Raw genomic sequence first — 14,859 nt, 5'->3', positions numbered from 1 at the left:
TCTGTTCTTAAAAACCACTCTTGTAAAACTGCAACCAGTGAATACTGAAGGGACAAAACTAGTGCTGTTTGGTAGCAGAACCCCCATTTACCTCAATATGTCCTTCTGTGGCGTCCTATTTGTCTGGTTTTGGTTTTGTTTTTTTTTTTTTGCTTTTTGCTGGTGGATACTGCAGTTACATTCTGAGCCAGTGCTTGGAAGCAGCTTATTTACTGCCTTGCACCTCTCATTGCTACAGCAACCAGTGTTCTGTGGAGCTGTGCGTACTTACAGCGAGATCCGTGCTCCCATTTGGACTGCCTCCCTAAAGATGCTGCTGGCATTCCCAGGAACAGTTCTGTTTTCCACAGGAGCTTGTGGCCGGCCACACTTCACCTTGCTTGTGTGTACCTTCCAGGGGACAACGTCAAGCTTACTTATTTACAGTTTTTAGGGGGAGAGAGTAGGTCAGAGAGCAAGGGTCATTCCAGCTTTTCTTCAGGTGGCAACGTTCTGGTTTTCCACGGTGGTCTGTGGAACGTAGCAGAGAACTTCTGCAAAGAGCCTTACTTAAATTAATGCTTTTTGTTGCAAGGAGACTATCATGCCACAAAGCCAAGCCTAAAGTATCAGTGAGTATAAAGCTATCGTGCAGATGAGTGTCTAGGTTCTGCATTTTGAAGCAGCTGAGTCAGTGGAGAGGCTTTGTGGCCCGGGGTCAGGGAGGTGGCACAGCCCCACCATGTCCCCCCGGGACTGGGATCTGCTCCCCCTGGAAGCTGCATCCCGTTGCTAATTGCACGCTTCTTTCATTCTCCCACTCGATCTGTCATGACACCTTCCCAACATCATCTGTGCTGCTGATGCATTGCTATGGCATCCTACCAACCTGCCAGCCTGCGGTCCTTCAGTTCAGACAGGTCCCACACCCTGAGCCACGCCTCCTACCTGCGGGACAGCGCCATGATCGATGACACCGTGGTGATCCCCAGCCAGCAGGTAAGGAAAAACCCTCTGAACTCGCTCACTGCCGGGAGAAATCGGGGAGGAAAAAAAGATCTCAGCGTAAATTGCACTAATGAGTCTGTATGGTGTTCTCTGCTAGTTTATTTTACTACAAGTCTCTCTGTTTTTGCTGATATTTAACAGCATGTTGTACTGTGCAGTATTAAACTCTATTCCAAAATAAATGGATAAGCTGTGTGAATGCTACAGGGACTGTGTTCTTAATGTTCTCCACTGTAACTGATTTTTGAATGTTGCTACCAGCCATTGGGCTAAACATTCTAATAAACTCACAGCCACTGTCCTCAGAGACACTCTCCTGAAACATGCTTTTAGTTAAAAAAGAGATTTAGGTAATGCCCTCTTGGTAAATCACAGCATTCATTTCACGGAGACCAATAACATAGGATTACTTTAAGCAAATACAGAATGTTACAATAAGGGGTTTCTAATATCTTAATGCTATTCTTACTGCTTTGTTTTCTTTTTAAAAAAAGTTTATGCTGTAGGCACTGCTATGAAAAATACATCTTATTGTTTGGTTGATTAATTGATTTCATTGCAGTAAAAAGGGTTGGGGTTTTTTTTTGCTTCCCAAGGTAACAACTCTTGCCAAAGAAGCTGAAAGGAATTCCTATCGCTTAAGCTGGGGCCCTGAAAACTTGGACAATGTGGCTCTTTCTTCCAGCCCTATTCACTCAGGGTGAGTGTATCAATTAGCATTTTACTTAAAAATGAGAAACAATGTACCTGCAGTGGCAGCAGCTTCAACTAATGCTTAACTATGAGCTGTATTTTAATTTCCTTGCCTCCTGGAGCTGTCAATAAATTGTTATGATCTCTTAAGCTCTGACAATCAAGCAAACCTGAGTACCAAGACCGTTCACTGAAATTGCTGCAAGTCAGTGAGCCCTGAGTCAAGTTCAAAAGGAATGAACGAGATAATTGATGCATACACACAGGAACTGTGTGAATTGTATGGAGAAATAAACACACTGCCTTTTTGGAGTTAGCAATAATTGAGATCAAGGGACTAATCATTCCAGATGGTGGGTACTCACTGTGCTAGTGGAGTAGTTTAGGTGAGCACCAACTCTGGTGTTTGCCTTTCAAATTACAGGAATAGACAAGCAGCCTAAACATCATGTGCTTTGCACATATTTGGCCACTCTCTTCATGTATTCTTCATAAGCATTTGCATTTAGGCAAGCCCGTTGTCGTGGCATAAGGCAGGTCAAAATGCAGGCCCAGCCAAGTTCATACTTAGAAAGCTTATCCTGGCTGGCCTTTTAAATGCTCCTACTTAACTGTGTTTTAAGTAATTCTATTCTTCACATTGAATTCTACCCTTGTGTCTTGCCATGAGGTTTGATTACAGATGTGCAGATGCGTTCATAAAAAAATGATGTGATTAAAAAGCCTTCAATTTCTGTGGCACTACATTGTACGCAGCATGGCTGGACATCACAAGGGGAAAGATGAGTTTTGTTCATCTCAGATGACTTTGCAACTACCTTACAGTCCTTATCCCTCAAAACATAGCACTGGAGTCCCATTTGGAATGATAGGTCTAGAGGAGGAACAATATTGTCATAACTGTGATTGCAAATTGCTTGATGTGACATAGATGAGAAGTTTTGTTGTTGGCTGATAGGAGGATACGTGGCTGTGACCAGTGTTGTTTGGATTTGCTTTTCATGAGCTCTAGAACTAACAAATGAAATGAAAATACTTAATATGTAAAGTATGTATGTGTTTCTGTATATGCTGGTAAGCTTTAAAATTGCTTTGGTGCTTTATTCTAACCCTACATGGATTCCAAACTTCTTCCAAAGGATGTATTAGTTTTCCCTTTCAGAAAGGTAGGTCTTTCCTGTGATTGCAGGGGATGAACTCAAGACTTTCTAGGAGAGTGACATTTACTTCTTGGATGTGCAGTAATTTTGTGGTTTTCTTTTAAATTATATTAGTGATATTTCGATCTTTTGGGATGACCAGGATGCTAGTGGTAAGATAAGATACCTGATTTTAATAGGAGCAACACTCTTGCAGCCTTATATTAAATAGTGACCTTTAACATGACACAAATTATGTTCCACTTTCTATACCTACCAACTGACTTGCCACTAAATATTGTAATAAAGAAACCTATAACAATGATTCCTCAGCCTTTGGAAAACACAGTACAGCACTTCATTTTAATTTTGTTTAGATTTGCACAAGTCATCAAATTATCATAAACTGTTGGAGTGTACCTTTTTTTAAAGAAAGTACATTGACTATTAGAGTTTGCTTTTGAAGTGAAACAGTTGTAGAAGTACTGGAACAACAAATATATTTGTCATTTATACTCCTCTTGTCACCCACACCCTCCTCCACACACAGACACACACTATTAGTAGGTTCTTCTGAACCAGCAGCACTGCTAACATTTGGGTGCATGCAGTGGCAGAGTATTTATCTGTCATGAAAGAAAACTCTTGGAATTTTCAAAGAAATGCTGTATAAATGTTGTCAGTGTCCTTGGGCAAAGGTCTGGCCTTGGTTTTGCCCAAGACACTGAAAATGTATTGAATTCAGATTGTGAAATAACATATCAGCAAGGTATTGGACGTGAATTACTAGTCACAGGAGATTTTAAGTTTGTATTCTGTACAATCTAAGAAAAAAAAAATTACACCCTGCACTGTTTCAGTTGGGTTCTTACTGATGTCATGTTGTAGGGAAATGTTTCTGTGGATCACAGTGTAACACCCCCAGCAAAAGCATAAATTCAGAGAGAACTGTTCTCTTGGTGTGGAATTTCACAGGCACATATTTCAGCCTTTGCATAACTAACCAAAACCCTTTCCATGTCTGAAATTTCAGAAGGGGAAAATGTTTCAGCCATCCACTTAAAAAGTGAATGTAACTATTGTTTCAATGCGTTGATAATTTCATCAGTAAGGAAGGAAAAGCAAGATCTTTTGTCAGAGTCTTTGGCAACCATTTCAAAACCCAGAAAACATTTCTCTCTTCAGAGGTAACACTCTTGTGGTGCTCAAAATCTCAGCATACAGATCTCCTGGACATTTTACACAGCTGACAGTTTCTGAGTAGTTTCATGCATTGGCTGAAGGTAAAAATATAAATTCCTGCGTTTAAACTCCCTTTCAGTGAATCAGATTTGCTTCTCCTGATAAAACAATCACATCTTACACATGGAGTTAAGTTAAGGACCTCTAATTATGCCAAAAGGTTTGGGTGCTGAATATCCAATAAGATAAGAGTTGTATTGCTTTGCTGGTAATATTAGGGGATATTATTTATAATTACCTGCTTAAGCGTTGTGAGAGACAGAACTACTCCTACATAATGCAAATATGTTTCACAGTCTTACTCTCATTCCTCACCATATCCTATTGTGGAAGAACCAATTTTCTTGAAGTTGGAAGGCAAAAAACACTGAACTGCAAGATTTCTTTTCACTTGCAGCGTTTAGCCCTGGGTCCAGGCTTTGATGTTAACTTCATTTTGTGTTCTGGGGAAAATACGTAGCAGCTCTGCAAATGTTCCAGCTCTGACTTGCTCACAGTAAAACTCCTATTTAATGAAAGGTATTGAATGTGTATAATTTGATGGAGAAATCCCTGTTTGACTGTTTGATGATTTGAGAGTATCAGTACTTCTATCTTGAGAAAAAAAAGTTGGGATATTATTAGTGAGTTTGTCGTTGCCTCCATCAATGAGAAAAGGTGAAGGATGAGGGAGTGGGCAGCTCGTACTGTGACAAATAATGCGAATTATCATTCTTAGCTGCATGTCTGCAAAAAAGGAGGCTGGATCCTTGCTAACAAGGTAAACAAAATCTATTTCAAGTGTTGTATTTTGAATCCATAACACTGCTTTTCCCGATGTGAGATTGATTTCCTGGAAATCGTTATGGAAACAGGACCTGGCAGCGACCAGCTGATAGTCATTTCTTAAATCTGAGAGTCTGAATGACTTCAAATTTTGCTGTAGCTTTATGACCTTTGTTCAGAAAGTTACAGTAAGGAAAAACAGCGGGTGTGTTTCATTAATAGCAAATTGGTGTTAATGGAAGAAAATGACAATGGAGATCTGTAGAATGAGGGACATTGGCAAACTAACTGTCCGTGTGACACTGAGTGATTACTGAGAGCCTAAACAGGTCAAACTGAAAGTTTGGAATTTGTCATTCTGCAGAACAAAAGGAGGACAAGAAACATGTTGAAATGGAGAAGAGGGGAGGACAGAAGGCATAGATAGGGAAATGGAAGAAAAGAAATAACGATTCATTGGGTAATCAGGAACACTGGCTGGAATTACCTTAGATTCCTTACCCTTTGATAAAGCACGGCCCACATTTCACACGTGGACACCTAAACCAAGGAGCACTTGCCCTAATCTGCATCTCCAAGGTTTCTTCAGGCTCTAACTGTGAATTTCAAGCATTTGCCTTCCCGTGGGAGAATGTGTGTAGAGGACCCAGATCACTGGAGTTTTACTCCTGTAGTAGCAGTGCCGTTTGTAAGCCAGGCTGTTGACGTAGCTTATTTCCCATGCTCACTCCTCCCTTCTCACACGGAATGAAATATGCACATATATGTATATGTTCATGTGTTTGGTTTAGAAATCTCTTTCATTTTTTTCCAGTATTTCAGTATTTCATTTAACTCATTCTTTTTTTTTTCCCCTTTCTTTTCTTTTTTGATGTTAAATCATCTATTCTATTGCAGATGCTCTTCTCCATGTCTTGATCTTGACAACAGCAGGTGAACTTCTGCATAATTTCTTTCTTTAATACATTGCACTTCTCACCCACCCTATTTATCCTCCCCTCTTACCTCACTTCAGGATGCTTTAGTGTTTGATAGTGCACGTTAGCTGAGACAAAAAATCAATTTAACCAGCAGGAATAGTTATATGTAGCCCTGTTTCTCTTCTTATACAGTAAGTGCCCACTTTTCTCCCTCTGCTTTGTTATCTATAACAAAAGAGTTCTGGACACATAATAAGTCCACTGCAAAAAAACTTAACAAAGCTCCTTATACAATCCTAGATTGTTTTAACCACTGGTTTATTTAACAATACCTTTTCTTTGTTGGTGGCATGCTTTAATATTAATATTTAAAGGAAGGTAAAAACCCTCCACAAATAATCCAACACAAACCACTGTAATTGTTAAATTATTAAGTGGACCTTTTACCTCATTGTCTATATAAAGAATATTTCAGAGCCACTCCCTAGGCCATATTTGCCCCATTGTGCCACCATATTTGAACTAGTAGAATAACTGCCTGAAGCTGAACATTCCCAAAGGAGATTATCTTCCCTGGGCCAACTGAGTGTTTGTTGGTGCCTCTTCAGCTCCTTTAACATAACCATAGAAAGGTGAAAATCTCCTTAAGTATTCAGCTGTAAATGGCTAAATGAAACCCCAAACTACAAGCCCATATTTTTAGGCCGTGTTACTCAGTCTCTCAGCAGCTGGCTAATGCAGCTGGCTAATGCAGAAGTCAATACTATAGCAGTTTCCCGTGTAGGATCATGTTTTTTGTCCTCCTGGAATGTGTATTTTGCCTGGTTTCTGTATGGCACAGTTGCAGCCTGCTGGAAAGCACGCTGAGGTAGTTGAATGACTTGCTGTTGACTTCAGCGGGAGCTGGATCCAAGGCCTTTTTTCGGAATTTCAGCCTCTCTCGATTCTCCTCCTCCTGCTGAACACTCTGGGATGGCTGAAGCACCCTGATCGTTTGTTTCTGCTTCTTCACACTGCGACTAACACTGAATGCTGCTATCTCCTTGTTTCCCAGTCTCTGTTCTAAGTTAAGAAAGCCTATGCTGAAAAGTTCAATCGTGTGTCTCCAGTGGATGTGCTCTCCTTGGAGCTTTTGTTCCCTGCTGCCCGATGAGCGCATGTGTGGCTGCACAGTCTGAGAGAATAATCGTACCTGAGCCGAGTGTATGAAGGTGGTGGGGTAGATTTTGCCTCTTCTGTGCGTTCCGAGAACTGTTGCCTGTCCCAAGAAGCCCCTTCCCCTGCTGGGTTCTGCATGGCTCTCCCAGTGACTGCAGAATGGGATGTGTGAGTGCCAACACCCGAGGTTGTGCCTCTGCAAAGCTCTTCACAGGACAGGGACTCCTCACAAAGCACACAAGAAGTATCTTCCCTCACCCCCTCCAGCACTGACACGTCCCTTTTTTAATTTATTTGTTCATCCTGCTGTTCTCTTTCAAATGAGGATAGATGCAGAAGCAAACCAAGTTAATTCTATGTGAATAAAAGCAGCAAAGGGAATAACTCAGGTTCTGATCTGAAATACAAATTTCATGAAAACACACCCCAACTTTTTGTCCTTGTATCCAGTGCATAACAGTCTGTTTTTGTTCAAGTGAGCTATTTGCTCTCTTCTCTCTAGAAGGCATGGAAACAGCCTGAAAGATTTAGGGGCCTTGGTATATGTCCTCAACCAGAGGGACACTGTAGCCAATGCTTCTTGATAGAGTTACCTTTCATATGGCAAGCCTGTAGTTTTGATTTGCTCTAAAATGGAGGAGAATGAAATGGCCTCTCTAATTTATGAGTAAGTCTTGCTAAATTAGAAGGGAATGGATGATGCTTGAGCTGACTGCTGTGTGTTTAACAAAAGCATGGGTAGACTTCCCTGCAGTCTATAACTGATTGCTATAAAATAATTGCTTTTGTACTTTACTTTTCCTTTAGAAAAATAATCCCGATTTCCCCTTCATTCTCTTTAAAAGAGGAAGGCAACGATTTCTCCAAACCTGATTTGTTTCATTGATTTGGCTGTTATGTTGCACTGCCACCTTGCTAAATCCCAGGAAAGCTCAGTATCGATCCAATTTGCAAGACTGTCAGGGTCACATGTCTGTGTTGTGCTTCATTTTTACCAGAACCTTTAAAACTGGAAATGGAACTTACTCAAAGGCTGTCTTAGTACTGGGAAAGATGCACCTTTACCCATAATCTGCTTTGACTTTGAATCATCACTTAATTAAAATTTAAGTTAAAGTTCCTTTAAACCCCTTTATTTACCATTTTTTCCTTTCTTTTTTTCCCCCTCTTGAACTCTTTGCAGCCTTTTGTGTTTCTCTTTAATGCTCCCTCTCCTCTTCATTCTGTGTACACAGATGGTTGATAGTGCTTTTAGTTGTGCCGCCATGCAGTTGGCTCACGGGGTAAGCTCTGAGTTTCCTGCTCACCTTCAGGGAGCAGATATGAAATGAGGATTATTGATATGCTGGTATCATGCATTATTTTCTTTTTGACCATGGGAATTTATCACCATAAGGTATCACTTTGCAGAGTGATGGCTTCATCTGCCAATCACTCCTGCTAGTTTTATTTGTTGAGTGCAATCTCTTCCTATCTCAGCCTTGTCACTTCCCAACACCTGGTAAAAGAAGCTTTGGAGAGGCGAAAAATAACGTGTGTGTGTGCGTGGGCAGAAAAATAATTAGTTTGCATTTTACATTTCCTTTATATTAGTCATACAATTCCATCACTTTCCCAAATGCGCATTTCAGAAAACATATTTTATACCATGCATTAGTTTTGTATGAATTATCTGTATACTGATAAACACGCTCCTTCAAAAGGGAAAAACTTTTCCGGTCCTGGAACAGTAATGGCACATTCCAGATGCCCTATTATGTAGCAATTAGGCAGAAAAAGAGGCTGCTGTGATTCAGAAAATACGTTATTATGAATTATTTGCTTCACCCTCTTGCATATCCAAAATTATGTGAAATGTGCTGATTAAAAAAAATAAAAAAAGAAGAGATGGAAAGAAATTGGATTAAATAAGTGCATGATGAAATGAATGTGGCAAACAGGTGGGAAATACACAGGGTGGTGTGGTGGAAAAGGATGTGTTATTACACTCTGTGTCAGCTCTACAAATCCTGTGTCACTGTACTATCCTTTGAGGTCTAGAGCTGAGAAATTTTCCCCCTCACTTTCTTTCCTTTGCACTCTGTTCGTGGTAGTTCTCCAAAATCTGTTTTCCAGGAATTTCTTAGTATTACACAGCTGGGTTTGTGAACTGACTCCTCCATAATGTGGTAATTGGCACTAATCTTTCTGTGCTGTGCTCGCACCATTCTGTGCTTGTCTGAATAAGTACTTTAGATCTTCCTTATGATAGGAACAGCTGTTTTTACAGTGAATAGTAATAATGTCTGGCTGTCTTTATCCTAACCATTGTTATCTTTGTGTCCACCTTCCAGTGAGGCTTGTCTTTGCCTCTTTTTGCACTCTTTGGAGCAATGGTTGCTTTCAGTGAGAGATGACTGATAGACTCTGTGATAGATTTACTGACCCACCAGGCACATTCAGTAAACTTAAACTGAAGAGAAAGAGTTGCAGCCATATGTATGACAAGAAGGGAGGTGATTTGGTTTGGAGCCTCACCTTTCCTGTGTATTTTGCTCTGGCATTTAACAAAGTTTGGCATTGCTGAGGCACATGTGGAGATAAGCTAAGGAGGACATAGGGTAGACAGATGACCCAGCACTAACTGGACAGCGACAGAAGGTGATCCTGATGTTAAAGTACACAGTCTTGAGTATTAAGTCAATAGTGACAATAATTGAATCCCAAGAACTGTGTTCACGACAGCTGACACAATGAGAAATGTGAACGCTGCTTTAATTCAGTCAGAGCTTCTGGTAATTGTGGGGGAGTGTTTGTGTTGCTCACAGTATTAGCTTTAAAATGTGAAACTCCTCTTGCAGCGGTGTCACTGACTGCCTCAAACAAACACCCGTTGTACTGGAGCCCTGCACCAATTCTCCGAAACAGCACCAGTTTGATAACACCACTTCATGCACTTACCGGGCAATTGCAGTGCAAGCCAAGAGCATTAGTGCCACAATTGAGCACTTAGTGTCTCTTAAGCTCTTCTTTCATCTGTGCTTTACCATGTATAAAGAATGTGTTTTGTGAAGGAAGCTCCCATTCTTCTCAACTAATCCCCGGACAATGGAAGCTGTAAAATGTTTTCATTTTCTTTTTTTCCCCCCTTGTTAAAACCACAGAAACACCAAGCTCTAAGGAATGAGATAATGGTTGTACTACCCCGAGTTTTACACTAAGCAAAGCCTAGAGGTATCTGAATGGCAGTAGACTAGGAGACTGCATGTGTGAGACGGACTGGCATCCGTGGTGCATGGTGTGCTTCCGACTGGCGCTTGTGGCTCCTTCCCATCCTCCATCCCTCTGACTTGCACGGTGTGTCGAGTGTTGTGTTCTTACAGCATGTGGAATTCCTTGTGTGGACAATGAATGGATGCAATGTTTGTTGCACAGAACGGTCAAGGGGACAGTGGAAAAATCCCTGTGTTCGTTACTCCTGTTCCCAGGGAGTGTATTTTCTCTATTGCAGGTCCTTCAGTAGCATTTCTGCGACTCCCCATGAGATGATTCTATTTTAGTGGCTAGAACTAGGCCTGACACCGTTCTGTCTCCTCTGCTCTTACTTTCACTTCCAGCAGCCTGACATTCCCATCCCACATCAGGCATGATCCTAAGTCATAAACCAGTAAAAAAAAAAAAATTGGAGTAGTTCTGCACCTTTCCCAAGAACATCCCAAATTTGTCAAAGTCTGCCGGTTGGTTGTATGTGGAACTACAAAAGATTCAGCACAAAAGAAACTCCAAACAAAATGAAATGTTTTTCTCCCTCTTAAAGAAATAAATAATTTACCTTGTGCTGGAAGAGGGCTCCCTGTAGATGGCTTTTGTGCACCTCTGCGTTTTCCAGTGGGACACTGCATTGGTGTGCAAAGTAACACAGACAAACAAAAATCCATAAATAAATCTCTTATACAGTTTATATACCTCTTACACAGAACCTGTAGCTATTGTTGTCTGACCAAAACCCAAAATTTTTCTTTAAATACTAATGACAAACTTTTTTTTTTAATATTAATAGGTGATAACCCCACTGATGGAGTATGAATTGTATCTGCACACTCCAAAATGAAATTTGGTTATTTTTTTAAATATCCAAACCTATTTTTATTAGCAATTATATTTTACCATATAACTATAAAATTCTATTGAGAACCTAAAAAAAAAAAATCCCAAGCCTTCCTAGCAGAATTGGCTTTATATTTTTGAATCACAAGTAATTTCCTTTGATGAGATGTATTTACTTGCGAAGTATTGAACAAGTGCCCACTTTAAGCAGAGTTGTTTGCAGGTACAGAGCAGTGATATAGGTACACGTGCTCACATTTATTAGCGTCTGCTGATATTTTACCAACAGCAGCACTGTAAAACAAGACTTTCAGTGAAGAACTCTTAGGCAGCAGCTGTAAATTAATAAATGACCTGAGCATGATTTGGTGCTTCACAGGGGAGAAAGGCTTTTTCTAATTGTACCTCTTGAGCAAGAGCCCCATTTACATACGTAGCGCGTTACGTATGTGGAACATACCCACAGCCCTCGGTGAAATACTCCGTTTCTGACTGGTTTTCCCTGATTTTGCAGCTTCCTAGTGAGCTTCATGGTGGATGCCCGCGGGGGTGCCATGCGGGGCTGCAGGCACAACGGGCTGCGCATCATCATCCCCCCGCGCAAGTGCACGGCCCCGACGCGCGTGACGTGCCGCCTGGTGAAGCGCCACCGGCTGGCCACCATGCCCCCCATGGTGGAAGGGGAAGGGCTGGCCAGCCGCCTCATCGAAGTGGGACCTTCTGGGGCGCAGTTCCTTGGGTAAGGGGGGCCACGTGGCCTGGAGAAAAAACGTTTTCAGCCGTATTTTTGCCTTTAAATTGCACTGAAACAGTTCCTTTTTCAAGACATGAAGGGAAAAAGATCCTTGTGGCACGGTAGCAGATATGTTGGGTGAAATACAGATCAGCTGCCAGTTAACTAATCGGGAAGGTTTCGCATCTTTTCCTTTCAAAATGGGTATTTTAAGCACTAGCACTAAGGTTAATGTGGATATAATTATTACTCAGTGTTGTGGGATATTATAGTGGGAAGAGACTCCCTTGGAACCAGAGTAGGCAGTTCATGCTATGTTTAAAAGATGAGTAGTACAGTGCTGATCTAAACCCCGAATGTGAAGCCTGCTACGTACACAACACAAGTTACAGTGGGCTATTTTAGGGTCTTCCATTGTGTTATCAATAATTTGGACTATGCCTTTGGTTCTTCTGGAGTTGAAATTGCTAAACTAAGCAATTGGACAACCCTGGAATTTTCTGGCCATTTCCTTTGTCCTGTGCTGCAAAACCAATAGAAAGGTCAGATTTGTGTCTGCTGCTCAGTTTGTTTTAGCAGTTTTCAGCTGAAAGCAGCAGTTACTTGCACTTCCAAAAATTTGTTTTGCCAACTGTTCTCAATATCAACTGTGGCATCCAGAAGGGAGTGATTGAAGGAACCCCTTCTATTACATCCAGAAGCTCTAAAAGAAGTGACTCTGTAAAGAGCAATAGTTTAAATCCATTTGGGAACAACTCAGTTGCTTTAAAATCCTATTATAACAGGCAGTCATCAGAGCTACCATCTTCATTAGTGCTACCACTTATTCTTTTCACATCTTGGTCACCTTAAAGAGAAGCAGAAAGAAACCTAAAGAGCAGAAGAAATACTGTGCTGTCACATTCAGTCTTCCCATTATCTCTGTCACACACAAATGGATTTTAAGTGTGTCTCCCATTTTTTTTCAATGGTTTTCTCTAGCTAATGAGAGTGTCTCCCTAAAAGATGAGGCTGTAGCAGAGTTTATTCACTCTCAGGTCTCTGTGCCCTTCCTGCGAGCGTTTTTCTGGGTGTTGTGCTGGCAGTGAAATCAGAAAATCACTGTGCAGTTTGCAGAGGTGCATTCTAAGGTCCAGATCCCTTTCCCATCGAGTTCATGGCCAAAGCCCCCATAAGCAAGATAAGATCCTAAATTCTCAAAACTGATTTTGCTGGTTTTGGTCACCAAATTGTCACGGCTAGGACGGAACCTTATTTAGTGTACAGCCTAATTCCACTCTGTGCACCAGACAGTGGCACTGGCGTTCTGGCACAAAAAATACATAAAGTTTATTTATGTTCTTTCTTTCACTGCTGCTTTGGATGTACTCAGTAAACTTCATCTGCCTACGGCTCCTCCCCCACTTAATGAGGGAGAAAGCTTGGTCAGCCGAATCCTTCAGCTGGGGCCTCCTGGGACCAAATTCCTTGGGTAGGAGAGACTTGAAACAAATTGATGGATGCTGACCTCCCCATTCTTCTCCTCCTTCTGCAATATGATTTTTTTATTGTCATTATGCCCATGATATTGTCCCTTTCTATCATTTGAGATTTTGTACACTTAACCCTTAGTGGACCATTTTTCAACCTTTGTGGTATGTGGTTTTGTTTTGGTGGTATGTTTGTATCTTTTTCTTCCAGTACTGTGGCCTTCATTTTTGTTTTGGCATGAAATCTTCCTAGTTATGTGCTTGATGTCTGTAGCAAAGCAACCTGGATTGGGACAAAAAAAAACAAACAAAAAACAAAAAAAAAGGAATCTACTGTAAATTTCAAGCTGTTTTTTTTGTATCAAGGACTGATCAATCAATAAGTTCTATGTCGGATACCACCAGTGTGATAGAACACATGGCATCTACTATGTACATGGCAACCTGTGTGAGTCCTCTAATCAGAGAAGTGTATCTACAAACATATTTATATCTTCTCTCTTATTTCTAAGAGTATGTATGTATATGTATATCTAAATATAGATATATTATATGTACACATATATGTGTATATGTGTGTGTATATATATATATATGGGCGCTTATGCTGATACATATATTGACATGTGCTTGTAAGGCAACAAGGCAAATTCTTATCTCCTATACTGCAATAGCAACCCAGACAATCTCCTCAGACCTCCTGTATCTCTCCCAAGGTGTAAATCAGGAATAAATTCATTGGAATATATAGAATTATAAAGAAGTAAATTGGCGCAGGGGCACAACTGCCCCCTGAGAGCAATGAAATTATTCTGATTTGCACTAGTATAAGCGAGATCAGAATTTGTCCCACTATTCCTATATGTTACAGTAGATTCTCTTTGAAATGAAGTTGCACAGGTTAACCCAGACAGTAGTGACAACTAAAACGAGCATGAGTTTTTGATGGATTTGCAAAACCATCACCAAATTTCCAGATAAGCACTATTATCTTACCAAATCTCATTCACACTGTGGAAAGAGGTGAATGCACTTTTTCATCTGTCCTCCAGCACTCACTGGGTCCCTGTAAACATTTAGTTCGTGTTAGTGACCTACTAGTTTAGGATTTGTGCCAAAGTGTTCCAGCCAAATAGGTAGAATTCCAGGTCACTTTGTAGCAGACTGAATAGAGTTGCTGTTAATCCTATCTCTTCCTCTCTCCCGTGTGCATTTAATGCGCTGTGTTGCCGTGCCAGGCCTGTGATTGTGGAGATCCCCCACTTCGCTGCTCTGCGTGGGAAGGAGAGGGAGCTGGTGATCCTGCGCAGCGAGAACGGGGACAGCTGGAAGGAGCATTTCTGTGAATACACTGAGGATGAGCTGAATGAAATCCTCAATGGGATGGATGAAGGTATCCAGGGGCACTTGGTTTTTTATCCCGCTCCTGCATTGCTGCTCTGACTGGGGTTAATAGCTCTGACCATTTGCTTACTTCCCTTGCATGGTGTGCTGAAGTCACGGGACAAGACATCTGCCATCACGAAATTGGGAAGAGGTGTTACACTTGTATTTGCTGCTGCTCCTTTTCATAGCGTAAAACAAAAAGTTTCCATAGCAAACATCTTTCCAAAACAAGGCAATTATCATACTAATCCTTTCCCAGCAGCCCCACGTGTGGGAGGAAA

At 41.1% G+C, this 14,859-nt stretch overlaps 1 protein-coding gene across 28 annotated transcripts in view; it reads left to right on the top strand.

Annotated features, from left to right (window-relative positions):
* Positions 1-14,859, top strand: part of ANK2 (ankyrin 2) — a 260,645-nt gene that overhangs the window by 215,093 nt on the left and 30,693 nt on the right. For 9 of the 28 annotated variants that reach the window (XM_050320644.1, XM_050320646.1, XM_050320643.1 and 6 more), the window contains 7 exons: positions 876-978; positions 1,584-1,687; positions 4,780-4,821; positions 5,724-5,759; positions 11,505-11,729; positions 13,096-13,194; positions 14,431-14,585. In XM_050320644.1, coding sequence (XP_050176601.1) covers positions 876-978; positions 1,584-1,687; positions 4,780-4,821; positions 5,724-5,759; positions 11,505-11,729; positions 13,096-13,194; positions 14,431-14,585 — 764 coding nt within the window. The remainder of the gene's footprint in view (positions 1-875; positions 979-1,583; positions 1,688-4,779; positions 4,822-5,723; positions 5,760-11,504; positions 11,730-13,095; positions 13,195-14,430; positions 14,586-14,859) is intronic. The other 19 variants (XM_050320653.1, XM_050320661.1, XM_050320650.1 and 16 more) reach the window with 6 other exon arrangements.

This window comes from Myiozetetes cayanensis, unplaced genomic scaffold (assembly GCF_022539395.1).
Source record: "Myiozetetes cayanensis isolate MyiCay16 unplaced genomic scaffold, myiCay2020 scf24, whole genome shotgun sequence".
NCBI classification, from domain to species: domain Eukaryota; kingdom Metazoa; phylum Chordata; class Aves; order Passeriformes; family Tyrannidae; genus Myiozetetes; species Myiozetetes cayanensis.
This window is presented reverse-complemented; position numbering and strand designations above follow the sequence as displayed.